This window comes from Gouania willdenowi, chromosome 5 (assembly GCF_900634775.1).
Source record: "Gouania willdenowi chromosome 5, fGouWil2.1, whole genome shotgun sequence".
In the NCBI taxonomy this organism is placed as follows: Eukaryota; Metazoa; Chordata; class Actinopteri; order Blenniiformes; family Gobiesocidae; genus Gouania; species Gouania willdenowi.
The window spans coordinates 9,391,681-9,412,481 of record NC_041048.1 but is presented as its reverse complement, the minus strand read 5'-3'; the positions used below and the strand labels follow the sequence as shown (position 1 = coordinate 9,412,481).

General features: G+C 37.4%; 1 protein-coding gene across 4 annotated transcripts in view; it reads left to right on the top strand.

Moving 5' to 3' along the window:
- The window catches only part of slc12a5a (solute carrier family 12 member 5a), a 201,340-nt gene that overhangs the window by 162,388 nt on the left and 18,151 nt on the right, over positions 1 to 20,801 (top strand). For all 4 annotated transcript variants that reach the window (XM_028445742.1, XM_028445741.1, XM_028445739.1 and 1 more), the window contains exons 7-17: positions 1,630 to 1,877; positions 2,993 to 3,204; positions 4,967 to 5,134; positions 5,966 to 6,064; positions 7,959 to 8,016; positions 8,115 to 8,289; positions 12,748 to 12,866; positions 15,130 to 15,228; positions 15,303 to 15,422; positions 16,394 to 16,498; positions 19,051 to 19,219. In XM_028445742.1, coding sequence (XP_028301543.1) covers positions 1,630 to 1,877; positions 2,993 to 3,204; positions 4,967 to 5,134; positions 5,966 to 6,064; positions 7,959 to 8,016; positions 8,115 to 8,289; positions 12,748 to 12,866; positions 15,130 to 15,228; positions 15,303 to 15,422; positions 16,394 to 16,498; positions 19,051 to 19,219 — 1,572 coding nt within the window. The remainder of the gene's footprint in view (positions 1 to 1,629; positions 1,878 to 2,992; positions 3,205 to 4,966; positions 5,135 to 5,965; positions 6,065 to 7,958; positions 8,017 to 8,114; positions 8,290 to 12,747; positions 12,867 to 15,129; positions 15,229 to 15,302; positions 15,423 to 16,393; positions 16,499 to 19,050; positions 19,220 to 20,801) is intronic.

The following is a 20,801-nucleotide window of genomic DNA, read 5'->3' as shown; positions in this document are numbered from 1 at the left end:
GCTGGCCTAAAATAGCAGTCTGTATTAAGTGGGCTCTTTCAAGCACCAGTGGAGAACTGTTAATGCGAGTGTCACATGTTTTCACACCTTACACACAGCCAACTCATCCCTCACCGCTTTTTCTCACCACCTCAATTATATTTCCTTTTTTTTTTCTCCACGCAGAGTGACATTTATTGATTCCGCTGTATTCGCTGAGCTGTGGTCGGGTGCTGAAATCTGCTAGATTAAATTCTGAGATAGGCCTGGCCACGGATGAGTGAGACTCACCGTAATGTAAAGATGCCATTCAGCCTTTTTCACACAGGGCACTACAACTGGATACAAATCTGATTGTCAACATGAGTTTAAACACGTCTTGCTACAATTAGTTTGATTTATATGTCAATAATGTGAGACAAATGTTGCAGATTTGATGCAGGAGGAGGTGGATTACACCACTGTGAAATACTGCGGTGCCTGCATGAGCTGTCTGAACTGTGATCTTAAATTCATTTTGTATAGCATAAGGAACAAATATGGACAAACTGCGCATGCTTGCTCACAGAAATCTAATGGAGTTTGCACTTACAATTACAATGTACTTCCAGCAAAAAAAAAAATGATAAAAAGTGCCAAAATTGGCCAAGTAAACTGGTGGTGACATAATAATATTAAGGATAAGAAGAAAACATACAGGAATTAATTAAGCATTGTGATCTGCTGTGTGGTATAACCTTTGTCGATAGCTGTTTTAAGCTAACCTGCTCCGCTGGCCAGTTTAACTATATATGTTTGTCTAAATATGTGAGAGCATTAAAAGAGTCAAAGCCAAATCTATTCAACACAAAGCTGCAACAAGACATTTTTAATATTAATCTGAAAATGATTCAGAGGTTTGTGTTTTGTTACGTCTCAACACAATAAATGTAACACATATGTTCTTATTTCAACGTTCTTATCTCTTAAAAAAAAAAAAGTATTAATTGCAAAGGTCCATGCATTTTAACTTTAGATGTACAGAAATGTGGTAAATGTTATGTTTAATATGAGAGACATCTCTAAATGCTCGAAACAAAATGAACACATCAGCAGCTAGAGGTAAAGTTAACGTATTGTTCTTAAGTTCTTGGGGTTGTCCAATAACCGAAGGGTTGGGGGTTCAAATCCTGCTCTATACAAGTCATTGTCATTATGTCCTTGGGCAAGGCACTTTAGCCACATTGCCTCAAATGAATGGGTATGAATTGGGCATGAATATTGGTGGTAGTTAGAAGGGCCGTAGGGGTGAAATGTCAGTATGCTCCAGGGCAGCTGTGGCTACAATGTAGCTTACCACCACTAGTATGACTGATGTGAGTGCTGTGAATGGATAATGGTTTCTGTAATGTACATTGACACTGCGCTATATAAATCCAAACCATTATTTTTAGATGGCACTCTTATGGTCCTTTCAAAATAAAAGCTTGGGTGTCATTCATTTCAACAGCCAATCACTGATAAATTTATTTTACATTGAAGTTTGTTTAACTGGGGGTAATTGAGGTTAGATATGAAGTTAGTAACACTGCTTAGTGAAACACTGCCCTGGTAAAGATGGTGACAGTAATAATCATAATCCCATTCATATTTAAGTATCCTTCATTTCAGATATACATAGTGCCCAAAGCGGCCATCTTTCCCCTGGAAGGCCTAGAGGGTGCAGAGCAGGAGGCCGCCCTGCTGAACAACATGCGTGTGTACGGCACCATCCTGCTCACCTCCATGGCCACGGTGGTGTTTGTTGGCGTGAAGTACGTGAACAAGCTGGCCCTGGTGTTTCTGGCCTGCGTCATCCTCTCCATCCTGGCCGTCTACGCTGGAGTCATCAAGACCGGCGTGGATGCTCCCGACTTTCCGTAAGTCACTGTGTCAAACTCAAGGCCCGGGGGCCAAATCTGGCCCTTTAGACCAGCTTATTTAGCCCACAGAAGAAAGTAAATAAAAAAAGATAGAAAAAATATCAATCATTGTGTGAATGAATCAAAAGAATCGTTAAATTTTCCTCAAATTATTACATAATATTTCCCAATAGAAATTGGTCACAAAATCTAGGAAATTTAAAGTGAAGATTAAGACTGATATCTGTCATTTATTGCTTGGATATTGTCAGTTTCTTATATATTTTATATTTTATGTAAATGTAGATGTGTAAACTAGGGCACAATAATGTTAAAATTACTAATTTTCCCACATAAACTTTAATCTGTGGCCCACTTAAGATTAAACTGCTGCGTATTTGGCCCCTGAACTAAAATGAGTTTGACACCCCTGCTGCCATAAGTGGATGCATTTGAGACACACTTTAGATGATCTGAGTCACATGAGCAAATCAGATTCAAACACACACTTCTGAGCAGGGTTGGGGTCATTTATTAATTGTAATCGCTTAATTGATAATTAACTACAGTAATGGCGTAATTAGAATTGTAATTGTAATTTAAAAAAACCTGTTGCTGTTGTAACTGTAATTAGACAATTGACTTTGTAATTGGAATTGCCATGAAAATTCTATAAAATTATAATTTAACGCTAAACTGCGGAACCTTATTACAGTTCTATGTACAGTTCTACATATACTTAACAGTTATTAAAATATGTATTATATCAATCTTTCCCACATTTTACCATTTAAAAAAAAAAATCTAGGGGTATACGGACACAAAAAAGCCTCAGACGCCCACACCAAAAATATTAATACCTATATTTTTATTGATCAGGAAGCCCAACAAGGTAAAATTGTAATCGACTTTCTGAGGATAAAAAAAACCAAACTGGAATTGAATTGTAAATTAGAAAAAATGCTGGTAACTGCAATTTTAATTTAAATGTAATTGAACATGGTATTTAAAAACTTAATAGTAACTGAAATATTGAATTGACCCCAACACACGTGTTATGACACAGACTCATAACATGCACATGTAAGCTGTATCTCTCTCTCTCTCTCTCTCTCTCTCTCTCTCTCTACCAGTGTGTGCCTCTTGGGGAACCGCACTCTGGTGTGGAAATCTTTTGACGTTTGTGCAAAGACCATCGAGACGACCAACGGGACGGTCACCACTCAGCTGTGGCGCATGTTCTGTGATTCGTCTCTCCTAAACGCCACCTGCGACAAATTCTTCAGCATGAACAACGTGACCCAGATCCAGGGCATTCCCGGGGTCACCAGTGGAATTCTGACAGGTGGGATAATGTTTTTAATGGCACCACTACTACCAGCAGTTTTCAAATGTTTCTGACATAATCACCTGAAAAAGAAACAGTGCCCACTGACACTGACAGTTCTTTTCTCTTAAAATGAAAGATCAGCTGTTTTTTAGTTTTTACACTCCAGGCTTTGTTCACTTTTTCCTCCTCCAACACGCTCAAGCTCAGCGAACACACTCTGGTCACGGTAACATGGTCAACTCAGGAATACCATGACAACCTGTCAACATTGAACTGTTGACTCTGAGATAACCTATGACATCATCACAGGTTCCACAGTGTGGATGGGAAAAAGAATGGGATATAATATATATATGTGTAATATATATATATATTTATTATTTTATGGTCGCTAGAACATCACTAAAATTGAATCACCTGTTCCTTGTCCAATTTATCAATTTTCCTGAAAATTTCATCCAAATCCGTTCATCACTTTTCAAGTAATATTGCTAACTGAATGACAGATTGACAGAGAGTAAAATGTAATCTTACCACTCTTAGCTTCGCTGTTGGCGGAGTTAATAAATGAATGAATACTAAGGGGCTTTAACATAGTAGTTGACTAAAGTTGACTTATTAGTACTATGTAATTATTTGCTACAAATTTGACGACACAATGCAATTCATGATTTGCATGTTACAATGCGATATATCCCGATATTAAACAATACGATATATATCTCAATGTCAATAATTACCTTTACAAGTACAAAATGGTATGAAATACAATTTATTTTATTATTTGTTTTGACTTGCGAGAACAAGTAAATGGCAACTAACTGTAATTCAAGTATCAATATAAAAAACAAGTGGTATGTTTACCAAACTGTCAAATTACGTTTTTTCAAAAAAGTTTAACTTTTGCTTCTACAACTAATTGTGATTATGATAAGTTCTTCAATTCTTAAATAAAAGTAACCACATACAAAAGTGCCCAGTAGGTTTTATGAAAATAAAGTGCAATAAACTTCCAAGATAAAATGCATTGAGGAGTGATGTAGTTTAACAAGGTCTGGTTCACTGACCCTAGTGACGGGCGTTTACGTGCTATGTATAGGTTAGAGCAATTAAATGTTTAAAAAAAAAACATGACTGAAAAAATTAATTTGGACATTTGTTTTGGGTCGATACGATAATCACACTGTGAAATATAGCAATATATTGCCGAATTGATTTGTTCTGACACCATTAGTAATTATTGATTACTACCTGGGTTCCCGCGGATCCTTAAAAAGTCTTAAAAGGCATTAAATTCATGAATCTAAAAATAACACATATAAGACTTTATAATTGTAATTAGTCTCACGTTTCAAAATAAATTGTAACATTTGTTATTTTTTTAATGTATAAACAAAATATGTAAATTTAACTAAAATTGCCTGTCTAACAAAGATTTTTCTTAATGGTTTATGTTTTTTGTATTTTTGTTGTTGTTTTATAGATTTCTGGTGGGTTTTTTGTGTATTTTACTGTCATTTTGTGTATTTTTGTGTGTTTTCTTTGGGGGCCGCCAGTTGCTCGTCTGCACTAGACATTAGAAAAAAAATTACCCTAACCCTATGTAATTGATTATGTTACAATTATGTTTACTGTGAATTACATTTTAAATAGCAATAAAACATCCTAAAAGTCTTGAAATTAATTTGACTAAGGCTGTAGGAATCCTGACTACATTAGATATTTTTTTTTTTAATTGACCTCACCCCTCTTCCATTGCTTTTCATTTCCTATCCAGAGAACTTGTTCCCGTTCTACTATGAAAAGGGAGACCTGATCGCAAGAGAAAACATGCAGTCGGTGGAAGACCCCGATGACCCGCTGACCAACGCTAACCGCTACGTGTTGGCTGACATCACCAGCTTCTTCACACTACTGGTTGGCATCTACTTTCCATCTGTGACAGGTAATCACTCACCCAACTGTCATTCATTCATTACCATAGATCGGTGCCCACAGGCACCAGGTAGCCCATATGGACCATGTGAGGGGCCCTCAGGAGCACCAGTACCCAATAAGCTTCATTTAAAATCGAATTTACTTTCCAGGATTCAAACCTACTAAGATAAATACATATGACAGATGTAGTTAGTACTTAGTACAGTATTAAATTAACCATCTTTAAAGGTTTATTTTCACTAAAACACTGTGAGCAATGTTGATAAATGCTGCAGATTTTGTGTATGGTATGTTATATATATTATGATTTACAATAGTCCCTCGCTATATCGCGGTTCACCTTTCGCGGCCTCATTGTTTCACAGAATACAACATAATTGTTACATTTTGGAAATGTTACATGCTATACTTATCAGTTAGTTGTTTGTTAGCAGCTCATAAAATAGGAAGATGCTAATTTTCTATGAAATGTAATGAAAATGAAACAACTGCATAAATTAAGAGAAATAAAGTGTTGCATGTTGAAACTTAAACATTTCTTAAGTTTTTAAGTTACTGCTAGACTGCTTTATTTTCTTACCTTCTAATTAAAAAGAAACCGTGAACATTTAGTATGTAACTGGTAGCTATTCAGACTATATAGTACTTACATAGTAGTTCATAGTTTCAGAAAGGTTGGTGACCCCTGCCATAGATTTTATAAGACATTTTGTTTTCAGTCCAATGAACAAACTAAGGCCCAAGATGTGATCATGTGTCACACAACGGGAAGCTTTTTTATTCTCTGTGTGTTTACAAAGCTCTGATTTTCATGGTTGCCTCTTGATTATCCCTGCAGGGATTATGGCGGGATCCAACCGTTCTGGGGACCTGCGTGATGCCCAGAAGTCAATTCCCATTGGAACAATTGCCGCCATCACTACTACCTCCTTTGTTTGTATCCTGGCAGCACTGATTCCACAGAGAGTCACTCACTGCATGCACAAAGATAAAAAAACACAGACTTTCCGATTGATGCTTAATAGTTGTTGTTTACCACTGCGAGAAAACTTAGACACCGAATCAACCCCTAACAAATAAACAAAAGGTTGCAAAGAGAGAGAACAACAGTAGAACACATTGTATACGTACCATAAGTATGGTTTATATCGTAACATTTGTTATTATTTTATCAAAGGCAGTTTTGTATCTTATAATGCATTTAAACGTTTGGTAACACGTTTTCTACATAAAGGCTGACATTACGCTGTCATTATTATGACATGACATCTGTCATTAGCATGAATAAGGTGTCATGAAGGCTGTCATTAAGTGTCATTCGTTACCATAACCCCACTAGATCCCTCTAACCCGAAAAATGCCAACATAGCTCCAAAGGTGCCATAATTTAGCAAAAGGTGTCATAACTTAGCGAACAACACTTTTTGCCATACCGCGCCTCACTTCCAATTTTTTGTAAATTTGTGCTTTACTTCCGTCTAACCCCCGTTTAAGTGTCCTAGTTATTTTTGCGCTAATATTCTAAATCCTTCTAAAGCCTTAACTCAGTTTCAATTTTTTTTTTTTCACTTTTTTGGCATACTGCTTTTTACTTCCAATTTTTTGTGCTTTTCAGATTTTTGTCAATTTCTACACTTTACTTCAGTCTCACCACCATTTAAGAGAATTCATCATTTTTGCACTAGTATTTAGGGTCATTCTAAAGCCTTAACTCCAAATTATTTTTTTTAAATTTCACTTTTTTGCCATACCACGTCTTTATCTCTATTTTTTGGATTTTTATAAATTTTTGTATTTTACTTCAGTCTAACCCTTGTTTAAGTGTCTTCTTCAATTTTGCTCTAAGCCTTAAAGCTGATATCTGGAGTTTCTGAGAAATCTATTTTTATGTATGATTCTTTTGAAATGCAAAAAAATAACTAACTAGTCTTTTACTATGGTCTACTGCCGGTGGTCATTCATATACATTAATGTATATAAGTCCCTCATACGTCCTATAGACCCCTATAGACTTCCTGTTTTCAGTTAAAGTGAATGCTGAGCTGTACACGGAAACAAGGCCGTGCGTCACAACAGCAAATATGATTTTGGTTCTTACCTGACCCATAGACATATATCAATATGACTCAATGCGACCTTGTTATGTCTGCAATGCGTGTGCAGAAAAGAAGAGGCGTGGCTTCTGGTAGATTGCAGAGGCAGGGGGAGGAAGTGGAGCTATTGAGGGCGGGACATCAAGATATTTTTCAGAAACTCCGGATATCAGCTTGAACTCTAAAGAAAAAAAAATCAAAATGTTTTTTTTGCCATTATCACAGGTGTCATGTCATAATAATGACAGCGTAATGTCAGCCTTATGTATAGAACTTTAAGTAAAGTGTTACCAAATGTTTAACCTAAACTCTGCCGTTATCTTCATACAAAAACCCAGTATGCTGCAGGTGTATTTGCAGTTAATCCAAAAACCTGCTCATATTTCTCAAAGTAATCAGCTCGGGGTCTGTACAAATTTGATTAGGACGTCTAATCGCATCACCAAGCTGCCTATGTAATCACAAGTTAATAAAGCTGAAGGATATTAGCCACAATGTCACTAGTCTCCGAGATGTTATTGTGAGCGCAATCGATTACGGTAACTTCTTTCCTCATCATTTCATTTAACTAGTTTATCAGTTAATTAAGTGGATCTTATAAAAGAAGGCTTCTCATTTTTTCCAAGAGATTATTACACTGCTTTAATCAAACGCAGGCTTTAAAAAGACATGCTTTGAAAGTAATGACATTTTTCATCAGCAAAAACAATCTAATTTTCCTGACCCGCTGCTGCTCAGACATGTCCAGTGTGATTCTGTTTGGTGCCTGCATTGATGGTGTTGTCCTCAGAGACAAGTAAGTTTTAATTGAAATACTTTAGAAAATCTAATTCACATTGTGGCTAAAGCAGCTGTTGTGATTTGCTCGCAGTCACTTTCACATCCTATATGCAGGTTCGGAGAGGGCGTGCATGGAAACCTGGTTATCGGAACGTTAGCCTGGCCGTCACCGTGGGTCATTGTGATTGGTTCTTTCTTCTCCACCTGTGGGGCGGGACTTCAGAGCCTGACAGGGGCGCCTCGTCTGATGCAGGCCATCGCCAAGGATGGCATCGTGCCTGCCCTTCGGGTTAGTCGGCCTGCCTCTTTTTTATGCTACAGTGATTACCTGAGACAAGAAAGAGACATGAGTTACCTCTCAGATAATTGACTCCTCTATCAAGGATTTTACTTACAGACATGTCAAATTATATATACCTGATTTAGATTATGCTCAGTGCTTAATTTGTAAATCATCAGGTCCCGAAACACATGCTGAGTGTCGTTCTGACAGTAAGAGAGAGACAAAAATGTCACGGAATACATTTGTTTAAAGCTGGGTCAATAATATCACGTGAACACAAACAACATATTAAACTAAATGACTTGAAGGGGACATAATAATGCTAAATCCACTTTTTTAGCCCTTAAATGCATTTTGTTGTATATTTAGAGTGTTTAGAAGTACAGAAAAGTTCAAATTAGTCTCTTCAGGTGCTCCGTTGATATCTTTATATTCTGTTTTGGTCATATTTTTCACTCTGTTTCGATTTTTCTATTCTCTATTACGTGTTTTGAACTATTACATCACAGTATTTGCAGCGGAACTGCCAAATTAGGACATCGACTCCAGGCCCAACACTTCGAGCAATCCGCCATTTTTATTTCTCGCTTTTATTTTGTAGTCCAAGCTCAAGGATGCCGAAGTTACGAGAGGATAAGTCAAAATGTTGGGTTGTTGGATGTAGTAACCCACACGCTTCATTACACCGTCTCCCAGCATCAGAACCTTTTCGAAGTGCCTGGTTGAGTTTTATTTTTCACAGAAATGTACCCACATCTGTGGGTAAGGTAATTTTTGTGTGCACGAAGCACTTCAAGGATGACTGCTTCGCCAGTATAAAGAAGGATTTGCTGAAAGACTTTGTCTGATTGAGGGTTCAATTCCTTCTATCTTTGGAGACAACGAACAGAGCACTTCGGTAAGCTGTAAATAACGCTAAAAAGTGTGATGATAAGACGTCCCTGTCATTGTTTTGTTAGCATTAGTTAGTTGCACCGTCTTCATATGTTAGCGCTGTGAGCTCGTTTTAGATCCTTGATGATATGGCCTACGTGATTTAATTTAAGTCTAAAGTTTTCATTAGTCATTTCATTTTGTCGTATTAAACTGCCATATTAGACTGTATTAAAATGCATTTCGTGATGTTAGCTTGGCACTAGCGTTAGCTCGGTGCTTGTGTTAGCTCACTTGTTAGGGTTCTGCAGGTTCATCATCATCATTTTCATCTCGCTCCGCCGGGTCCGACTCTGGCTCAAACATGTAAGGCTGGATGGACAAGTCTTCTGTTGTTGACATTTTGTAAATAACGTGTGAATAAAAAGTTTATGCGCCGCTACATAGCCGTATCTCTTCTATCAAACTACAAAAATGGCCGAACAGGGTGGAGTTGAACCGAGTGTCACCTCTGCAACCTGGAGAGGGGGCGGGGTACGAAGTGTCTCATTTGCATTTAAAGAGACAGCACCAAAACGAGCTGCTCTCAGAAGCACATCAGAAAAGGGGTAGAAAAGGGGCCTGTGGAGCTATAATAATGAGGAATTCAGACCCAAGCATTGCAGTTCTGCTTTATATAAACCACAACTGTATGATTTATATGTAAAAAGGAAGGATTTAAAACCATGATATGTCCCCTTTAATAAAATAATGATGAATCGGCCTTAAAGAAGCACGGACAATCACCCGTTTCATAGCGCATCCGTCTCTCACTCTGAGTGACAGCTGTCAAAATCTGCTATGTTTCAGCACCAAGGACAGCGCAAACTCACTGCTACTTTAGCCACACATCACAAGTCAACTTTTCAGAACACAAAAAGCCACAAATACAAAATATTTACAAACTTTTACACTCATAAGACGATAACTCCTCTAATGAATCAGTAGCCCAGAATAAAATGAACATAAAACATGTGCTTACCTTTTTATTTGTCCAATAAAACAGCCTTGGAGCCCTTTGTATCCTCGCAACTTTTTTAACATATTTCACAGCCGAGGCCTGCCTTGTCTTTCATAAACCAAGAGTAGCAGCTTTGAACTGAGCCTCTGTCCAAACTTCCCTGGTCTCAATGTCCATAGCAGATTTTTACCCATTGTCTCCTTCTCTTCCCTCTGTCCCTGAGTCCTCCTCATGTCCCCTGGATAGTTCTCCTCCTGTGTCCTGTCTGTTAGAGGCAGGTTCTCCTGCATTAGCATCATCGCTACAGGTGCTGCTACTTGCTACTCAAACTGCTGCTGTGCTGCTCTTTTTTTCTGTGATTTCCCCAGAAACCACACAACCTTCGACTTTTTTACCAAAGGCTTGGCTTCACTTTTTGGCTGAAAAAACTCTTTAAATCTAACTGCCTTTTTATAGCCATTTTCTACCGTCTTCCAAGCTGACACAAACACAATTTTGCAGAAAATCACCCTCTCTTCCTCACTTGCACTCAGTTTTTACATTATTTTTTGTATGTACAAAGAAATTTCCAGTGATTTCACCTCAATAAAAGACGCATCTGTCCAAATATAATACTTCAAAATGTAATCAAAACACCTAAAAGCAAATGAGGTGCTGGAAAAAAATAAAACAAAAAAAATGAGGTGCTGGATCCAATCAAATAAGTGCCAGTCAAAAGCTCTGATTATACTGCAGAGGCCGATTCTATATCTGCTGCTCACAACATGCTGTATTGAACAATACTTTGGGTCAATGTAGAGTACCACTAGAAAGTATTGATTTCCAGTGATTATCACTGAGATGCTTCTTCAACTGATTGGAGTCCGCCTGTGGTCTGAACAAAAAATTCCAGGGGCAGAATTCTTGTCGCAGTCCACCCCTGATTCTTAGGCTTTCAACTATGTAAAAGCAGGGAACATGGCACAATGTGCATTAGAACCATGCAACGATGTCCGAGGAATTGCCTGCAGACCTCTGAGACATGATAATGTCATAGTACAAATCTGTGGAAGAATACAAAATATTTCTTACAGCATTAAAGGTCCTGAAAAGCATTATGGTGTTGATTATTGAGAAATGGAAGAAGACATGAACCACCAGGACCCTCCTTCAATCTGGCTACCTGACCAAGCTGAGCAACCAGGGAAGAAGGGTTTTGGTCAGAGAAGTGAACAAGAATCAAATGGTCACCAAGCCCAAGCGCCATTGTTCCAATGCGGATATAAAAGAACCATTCAAAAGGTCGACACACTCCACCAATCAGGCATTTATAATGGCATGACCAGACAGAAGCCACATCTCACAAAACGGGACATGGCAGCTGCCTGGAGTTCTGAAGGTTCTAAAGCAGTTTGTTTTAGTCCCATGTACCCCCTTTGCATTTTTGTCAAATCATGTGTACCCTTTTCATATCTTAAGTACCCTCTCCATAATTTCATATGCTTTTTCCATTTCTCCTAAAGCCCAAACTGTGTTTCAAACATTGGTTCCCTAAGGCTTAATCTACAAATTAAAGATAAGTGAAATTTAAAGTGGAATTTATTTTTTTTAAATTAAATTAATCAATAGTAAGGTAATACAGTCTCTGATGTAAAATGTAGCTAATTATTGTCTTCTATTGTCACAAGTGTGATAAAATAATCCTGTTTCAATAAATGACAAGAAAATATAGTATTATACTGTATATATTATTGAGCAATATCACTGATAGTTTGTGGTGAATTTGTACAGAAGAATTGCCTAACTAGGAACATTTCCTGATTATTTTTAAATCAATTGTTAAATCTTTCTGAGAATCCCCCTGCAATGTGCTCCTGTACCCCTATGGGTATGCGTACCCCTGTTAGGGAACCACTGTTGTAAAGGATTCTCACAGGATTCTCAGAGCTGAAAATATTAAAGTTAATCACCGGGCTATCAATATCCCTACTGCAAAGCACGATGGTGGTAGCATCATGCTATGGGGATTTTTCTATGTTGCAGGACCAGGCAAACTCGTCTGCATAGACGGTAACATGACAGCTGCCAAATATAGAGAGAATCTTCAAGAAAACTTAACAGAAAACAGACAAAGGCGTTGATTAATCTTCCAACACAACAACGTCTCGGGGCACAGAGCCAAGATGTCAAGCGAACGGCTTCAGGAGCAGCCTGCTCATGTCCTTGAGTGGCCCAGCTAGAGCCCAGACTTGGATCCAATCAAACATCTCTGGAAGGACCTAAAAATATCCGTCCTTACAGCCCGACTGAGCTTGAGAGGATTTGCAGAGGAGAAAAAGAAGAAAATGCCCCCAAAACAGCTTGTGCCACGTTCAGAGAGACATGTCCGGGAAGAGGCTGTGATTGTTGCCAGAGGTGCTTCAACAAAATAACAACCCTAGGCTATCAGTTTTAGAATAAGTCTGTAACATAACAGAATGTGGGAAAAAGGTGATTGGGTGTGAATAGTTTCTGGTGGTGCTGCATATGCCTGTATCTCAACAAGAGAAAATGCTTCTTCTAAAAATAGCTCTGATAGTAACATGTGTTCTGGAATATGATTGTCCCAACAGATCTTTGGCCACGGGAAGGCAAACGGAGAGCCCACATGGTCCCTCCTGCTGACTGCTTGTATCTGCGAGAGTGGAATCCTCATTGCTTCCTTGGACGCTGTGGCTCCCATCCTCTCTATGTAAGAAGAACTAAAACAAACATTGTTTACCGCCTGGAAATTGGTTAAAAACACAAAATGTTCGATCTAGGCTGTTACCGTTCTGTCTTGAAAATGCGTAGTTTAGCATGTTTCAGTACATTCATTCTGAAAAGAAACAGATTCTGGTGCTAAATGTGTGTGAAATGTTCCAGATAGCCACCGTCCATACCCACTTATCCAAATCATGATTCTTAGCAGGGGTGGAAGGGCCATCTGGCATACCGTTGTCCCAAAGTGGGCTGGTTCAGTCCATTAGGTTTTTTGGGGGGGGGTTTGACGGGCGAGTGTAGGCAGTCATGGTAACAGGTGGCCAAAAATAGTACAAAAGTGGCAAAAAGTGGCAAGAAAAGTGACTAAAATGGGCCAAAAGCAGTCAAGAGTGGACAAAAAAATGGGCAAATAAAGAGGAACCAGGTGGTATGTAATAGAAAATTGTAGCTTAAATGGGCAAAATGTGGCAAACAACAGTGAAAAAGGGGGGGAAAGGAAACAAGTGATATTTGTTTGGCAAAAGTTACCTTATTTGGATGAAAAATGGCAACAACAAAAAAAATTATGAAAGGACAAAATTGATAAGTGTCAAAAAGAACTTGTAAAAATGAATAAAAGATAGGAAAAAGGGATATTTATTCGCAAAAGAAAGTTGAAGTCTGAAAAAAGTGTCAGAACTTTTTGAAAATGAGCAAAAATGGAACAAATTAAGCTGAAAAATGGCCAAAGAACATAGTTCTTAAATTAAGACATAAAAAGCCACATGTTGAGCATTACTGACTTATTAACAGCTTCTACATGGTGTCACTGATTATGTAGTCGGCTGGTCTGAACAAAAAATTCCAGGGCAGAATTCTTGTCGCAGTCCACCCCTGATTCTTAGGCTTTCAACTATATAAAAGCAGGGAACATGCCACAATGTGCATTAGAACCAACTTTTCACAGAGTGCAGAACAAATTAATGTTGGATTTTTAAGCAAATACCTCATTCTGGCACCAACAAAAGGACGTTTAATAGATGGGTTAGGGTAATTTATGAGTTGAGAGATATTAGGTGAGAATAATAATTGGTTTCAAAACAAACTAAATATTTACCTCTGCCAAGGAGGTTATGTTTTTGCCGGCATGTATTTATGTATTTGTCCGTGAACAGTCTAAGTCAAACACTAATGGATGAATTTTGATGAAATGTTCAGGGAAGGTCTAAATGGGATTAGGAACAAGTGATTAGATTTTGCAGATTATCCAGTAAAATATACAGATTCTCGATCAGTTTTTAAAAATCCTTATCTCTCATTATTGGCAAAATGTCCAAAATTAATATCTCGGTTCGTAATTGACTGATGTTCATGAAATTTGACTCAGACTAGGACTGGTTCCTCTGTCATTTGTTATTATGTAAAATAAGTTTATAATATGCTGCTCAAATGAAGAAATGAATGAAAATACTGTATTAAACCCTGAGCTGTAACTAGAACGGTAAAGAGCGGCACATTAAAAATAAAAAAAATGAAATGAAAATAAAAAGACCCTAATAATAAATAATTATACACATGCAGAGGAAAGGAACAAGACTACACAAAGAAAATGTGAAAATAAAAGATAAGGTGCAAAAATATTAAAAATGATAAAAAAAAAATAATAATAGATATATTTATAATACATATGTAAACAGAACATTTAGTTGAAAATGCAATATGAGGAACTGCTATGGCTTAGTAGAGGTTTGTGTTCTCTGATGCTTTGGAGTTTAAAATCGGTCCTAAAGCAGACAATGAAATCAGTTCATGTTTTCACGTTTAATTAAAAATTCTCACTGTGGATTCTACAGGGTCCACACGGTTATGAAAGTCCTGGAAAAGTTATGGAATTTAAAAAAACAATTTTTCAGTTTTGAAAAGTCATCGAATAATTGAACTGTTTTGGAAATTGCCTATTTTATTTTAATGTTTAAAATATATTAAACCTCAAACATGTTGAGTATTATCTCAAAGTGACGCTAGGCAAGTCCATTATCCTAACACTGTGTGTTGTACATCGCTTTGGATAAAAGTGTCTGCTAATTGAAATTGTAATCTTATAATTAAACATAGTAGCACTTAGTTAGTCGTTATTTAATAATATTCAATAGCTGGTGCATCGTTACTTGACAAATAATGCAATATGGGTGACAAAAATATTTTGTCAAAGTTTTGAAAAAGCATTGTGAAAAACTTTGATTCTAACTTTGGCTTGTTGGTTTACTCCGCAGGTTCTTCTTAATGTGCTACATGTTTGTAAACCTGGCCTGTGCCCTCCAGACGCTGCTGAGGACTCCAAACTGGAGGCCTCGCTTCAAGTTCTACCACTGGTCAGTTCGGTGGAAACTGTGAAAACTCTTATGATTCAGTGCGTTTTGTTAAATCCACCGGTGTCTCTCTGCAGGGCTCTGTCTTTCCTTGGAATGAGCTTGTGTCTCACTCTTATGTTCCTCTGTTCCTGGTACTACGCCATCGTTGCCATGGTAATTGCCGGTTCCATCTACAAGTATATCGAGTTTGCAGGGTAAGTGCAGAGCAGACCGTGGACTAGACACAGGATTGGCTGGATGGATGTCAGTGTTTAGTTTACACCAGTGTTTTTTTCATGTGTGGGCATATGTGTTAGAAAGCCATTTTGTTTCTTCGATTCTTTATTATTTAATTGTTAAGCTGCTATCTGATACAGACGAAGCTGCAAGCAATACAGTTATCAAACATCAGCAATTCCACTCAGTGGACTAGACGTCACAGTTACTCACTTGTACTTGGGACTTAATTTGGGTTAGTTTATTTCTAATTTATTGATATATAAATATATATATATATATTTTTTTTAACGTGGGCATATGAGTTTGTATACATATTATATACATGTACTTTTTTTTCCGATTGTTACTATTTACCGTTTATGGTATTTGATTATTATTACTGTCAGAGACACTGTTCTCCTGTTCTTGTTGTTTGACCCTTTTTTCAGGGCCTTGGGTTTAAATATATATATATATATATATATATATATATATATAGAATGATGAGCAGTATGTGTATTGTGTATTATTGCTGTGTACCATTGTATTCCCAAACAAAAAATAATTAATTGATTAAAAACTTTTTCAAGTGTCAAAGAAAAACTGGGTTGTTTTGTCTTCCCCACCATCAACATTTAGATCTAAGAGCCATTCAAACCGTTTATTTAGGGATATTACAGCACAAGATGGATGGTTGGCTACTTTCTTATCAGGTGAAAAATACCAATAAACTGTGATAAGCACTGATATCTAGAAAGTGGACGAATAATCTCCAAAAGTATCAACTCAGAGACTTATAGTCAAATCTAATCAGAAAACGAAACCCAAATTATTACTAAATGATGTTAAGATTGAATCTGAAAGTGGGTTTATCTGTGCTTGCTGTCACTGTTTTGTTGCCATATTTGATTTTTTTTGGGAAGCTATAACTCTGTCTCGTTTCTTCTGACATATTTTTGTGTCTCAGTGCGGAGAAAGAGTGGGGTGATGGGATACGAGGTCTTTCTCTGAGCGCTGCCCGTTACGCTCTCATGCGTCTGGAGGAAGGCCCGCCACACACTAAGAACTGGAGGTAATACACACAAACACCGGATGAGTTTGTTTTTTACTTTGACTCTCATTAAAGGTGCAGTCCGCAACTCTCATATCCCTCCCTCCCCCTCCCGCCCTCCCCGCTGCTCTCTTGCTCTGCCTCCAAACTTTCCAAAGTCCCTCCCTCAGAGGAGCAAACAAGCTAACGTTAGTCCGACAGCAACATCACAGTAATATAACATGCACTTATGAAAGCATATTACTGCAGCATTTCTCTCTCTTTATGTGCACACACCTCAGCAACAGCAGCAACAACACAGTGTCACTTACAGCAGCCCACACGGAGGCTGCTGCGTGCACATGAACAACACATGCACTACAGAGTTCTAGTGTAACAATTACAAATCAAACATAATGTAAATCAAGGAGCAGTAATTACCTTTCAAGCAGAAAAGTTGTTAATTCCACCTTCTACTCCTCCAAACCATACACTGTAAAAAAAAGATGACGCTCTAGCTCCGGGAAACGGGAAGCTGTCAGACAGTCCATCAAACACCATCCTGGCTCTGATTGGTTATTTTTGCTTGGTGCATTCTGGCAATCTGCCAAAGGCTGCAGGAGCAGCAGGGGGGACTCAATGAGTCTGTTTTTTTCACACAAACTACTAGTTTCATGTAAAGCTGTCCTTACATAGTGACAGCTTTAGCAAATATGACAAAAAAAGTCACTTTTATAAGAGTTGCAGACTGCACCTTTAACATTATGATAACCAGCATGTCCATGCCTGCTCAGCTGCTCCCCTGGCTTTGCTCACTTCTAAAGGTGTAAGAAAAATAAATGTGGCGATATATTGCAATATTTCACCGCGCGACTATCGTATCGATCCAAAAACTGTCCAAATTGATTTTTTTATTCATGTTTATTAATAAAACAAAACATTTAATTGCGCTAACATATGGTCACTAGGTGTCAGTGAAACACATCAGACCTTGTTAACCTACCTCACAAATGGAAGTGGATTCCACTTTATTTTCCTAAAACATACTGGGCACTTTTACAGATGTATTTGTTGACTTTTTCTATTTTTTCAAAGAAGTTAAGAACTTAACAGAATCAGAATCTGTTGGAGAAGCAGAAGTTCAACTTTTTTGAAAAACTTAGGTTGACAGTTTGGTAACCATACCACTTGTTTTTGATTTTGGTACCTTAATTACAGTTAGTTACAGAGGTGGCAAAAGTATTAGTCTTCAGTACTCAAGTAAAAGTATCAATACTTGAATAAAAAATGACTTTGGTAAAAGTAAAAGTATTGAAGTTGCTCTCTCACTTGAGTAAAAGTATAATAGTACATGTTACTAAAGGTACTTAGGTAAAAAAGTAAAACAAATGTCCCTTCAATAACAAAACAGGGTTTTTAAACCAGCAAATTCCTTATCTTTGATTTTTTTTTTAAGAACTTTTAGAAATGTTTCAAGAAAAAAAAAAATGCAAATGCTCAGTGCAGCTTTGAGTTTAACATTTTTAAAAACTTGAAAATGTTAACCATAAAAGAAAGGGACCTCATCATCATGAGAATCATGTTAGGAGACGTGTCCTTTTTGGTCTGAAGATGAGTCGTGCTGTGCTGAAAAGCCGTTCACAAGCAGCAGAAGCGGTTGTTGGTTTGTGTCTTTTTACGTCGTGGCATCATCTTCAAAGGTCTTAAAAGTCACAAGCTCATTTTTAAATGTAAGGAATAGAAAGTACAAGTATTTGTTTTCAAAAGTAAGGAGTAAAAAAAAAAAAAAAATACTCAAGTTAAGTACAGATACCAGAAAAAACTAGAGGGTTCTCGCAGCGAACCGTGGAATGGGGCGGGGTAGGAATGTCCGGCCATGCCCCCAGCTGTTTTGATTGGCTTATCCTTCACTTCCATAAAACTTCTCACAGCGTGTAACATCCAATCAGGAACAGCCAAAGATCGTTATGAGTTAAGATAGTCGTATCCAATACCTGGACATGAACTTTTCCACTAACCTCAACCACTACCGCCTCCACTGTTTTGGCAAATTTGGAACTTTGCAATACTAAGCTTTCTTTGTTATTAACCCTAAACCGAACCTTAACTGCTACCACCTCCACCTCCTCGGCTAATTTTGAGGTTACATTGAAAAGTTGCTTCACTGGACACCGTCACACATGTGGGCGTTTTTTTAACAGCTCAGCGCATTGGATAAAGAAGCAGCAGGAAATAGTGAGCCACATGTGAAAGACAGATATAGCTGTCGGAGGGGGCGGCGTCAGTCATTCCACAGGCTGCAGCGAGAAGTACTTGGAAAAAACTACTTAAGTACAGTAACAAAGTATTTGTATTTGGTTATTTGTCACCTCTGGTTAGTTACATTTACTTGTTAAGTAAGTATATAAAAAATTAAATAAATTGCATTTCATACCATTTTGTACTTGAAAAGGTGAAATTTGTAATTATTGATATAGTGAGATATATCGTATTAAGTATTGGGATATATCATATCGTGACACAGAAATCGTGTATCTTATTAGATTGATGGCAATGCACACCCCTACTGACTGACTTCTGTCTTGTGTGAACAGGCCACAGCTGCTGGTGCTGGTCAGCACTGACGGTGAGCAGAACGTGGAGCAGCCTCGTCTGCTGTCTCTGACCAACCAGCTGAAGGCGGGAAAAGGTCTGACCATCGTCGGCACGGCTCTGGAGGGAACTTTCCTCAAAAACTTTGAGCAGTCTCAGCGTGCAGAGCAGGTAATGGATCACAATGAACGCAATAAACCAGGGTTGGAGTCAGTTGAATCTTTCAGTCACAATTACGTCCTGATTTACTCTTACCAGCATTTTTTCCAATTACAATTAAATTGCAATTATTTTTCATCCTCAGAAAGTTAATTATAATTATGTTCTCATTTACTAAAGTTCATTTACAATTAATCACAATTACTGAGCCTTTAATAAATAACTAAAGTTAACCTTCCTCTTGTGCTAGCTTTCTGTTAGCATCTCTGATGATAACTGATCCTAAATCTGCTGTAAAACACACAAAAACCAAATATCTATCATGTTATTTCTTTCCTATCGATTGGTTACCTTATTAGGCTTCCTAATCAATGAAAATATTGGTTTTAATATTTTTTTTAATTGGTAAAATGTGGGAAAGCTTGATATGAAACATATTCAAATAATTTAATAATAACACTACGTATGTGTAGAACTGTACATAGACCTGTATAATGGCTCCCCAGTTTTGCGTTAAATTATAATTAACAACTTTTATAGAATTTTCATGGCAATTACAATGACAAAGTCAATTATCTGAACTCAATTACAATTTAATTACGATTACGACAGCAACAGATCAGAAATCAGAAAAGAAATACTCCTTGTATTCATCTATAACAATAGCTTATGTTACAATGTTTGGAAGTGTTGCATATCTCATTGATCGCTGCTTATTTACAGTAATGACTCATTGTGAGATGACTTTACCAATGAGAGACTTTTTGTTTGTAACTAAATGTGATCACAGTGCTGCCTCATTGCAACAACGCTGAATGGCTTTAAAGGCAGTTATAACTGCTTTTTCTTTCTTTTAGCCTTTTTTAAGTCTTGCTCTTAAGAAAATGAAATAAAAAAAATGTTTAATTCTTTAAATGGTATAAAAGACTGTGAAATAAGCCTGATGTTTTTTGTTGTTTGAAAGATGTAAAAGAGAAAAGTGACTCACTCTACTGTTTAGTGAAAAGGATGAATAGTGAAAGGATGTATTCATCTGATTCTGAATAATAATAGAAAGACTTACTAGATTTTTTTGAATGCCTAGTTGGTTAATTTCATGTCACTGGCCGTTATTCTTCAGTGCGGTTCTGCTTTAACATTTGCATAATTTCGTACATAGTTTGAGTGAGTTTGGAGGAAGACGAGTGAGGAACAGAACAGAACATTACACTCCAAATCATGACTGACTGTGGATATTTCACACTGGACCTCAAGCAGTTTGGGTTCTGTTCCTCACCCGTCTTCCTCCAAACCCTTGGACCTTGATTCCCGAATGAAAGGAACACTTTACTTTCATCAGAAAAGAGGACCTTGGACCTCTGGCCAACAGTACAGTCCTTTTTCTACTTTTTGAATTCCTGTTTTTGTGGGTTTTAGGAGCTGGAAGCCCAAATTGTGTAAAAATAAGTTTTTGGAAAGGGTCTGTGTGTATATATATATATATATATATATATATATCACTTTTTTCGAGGAGACTCAAAGTGCATTACAGAATATATCATATCGTCACACCAGTCACTCACATCATCATACCGGTGGTGGTAAGCTACAATGT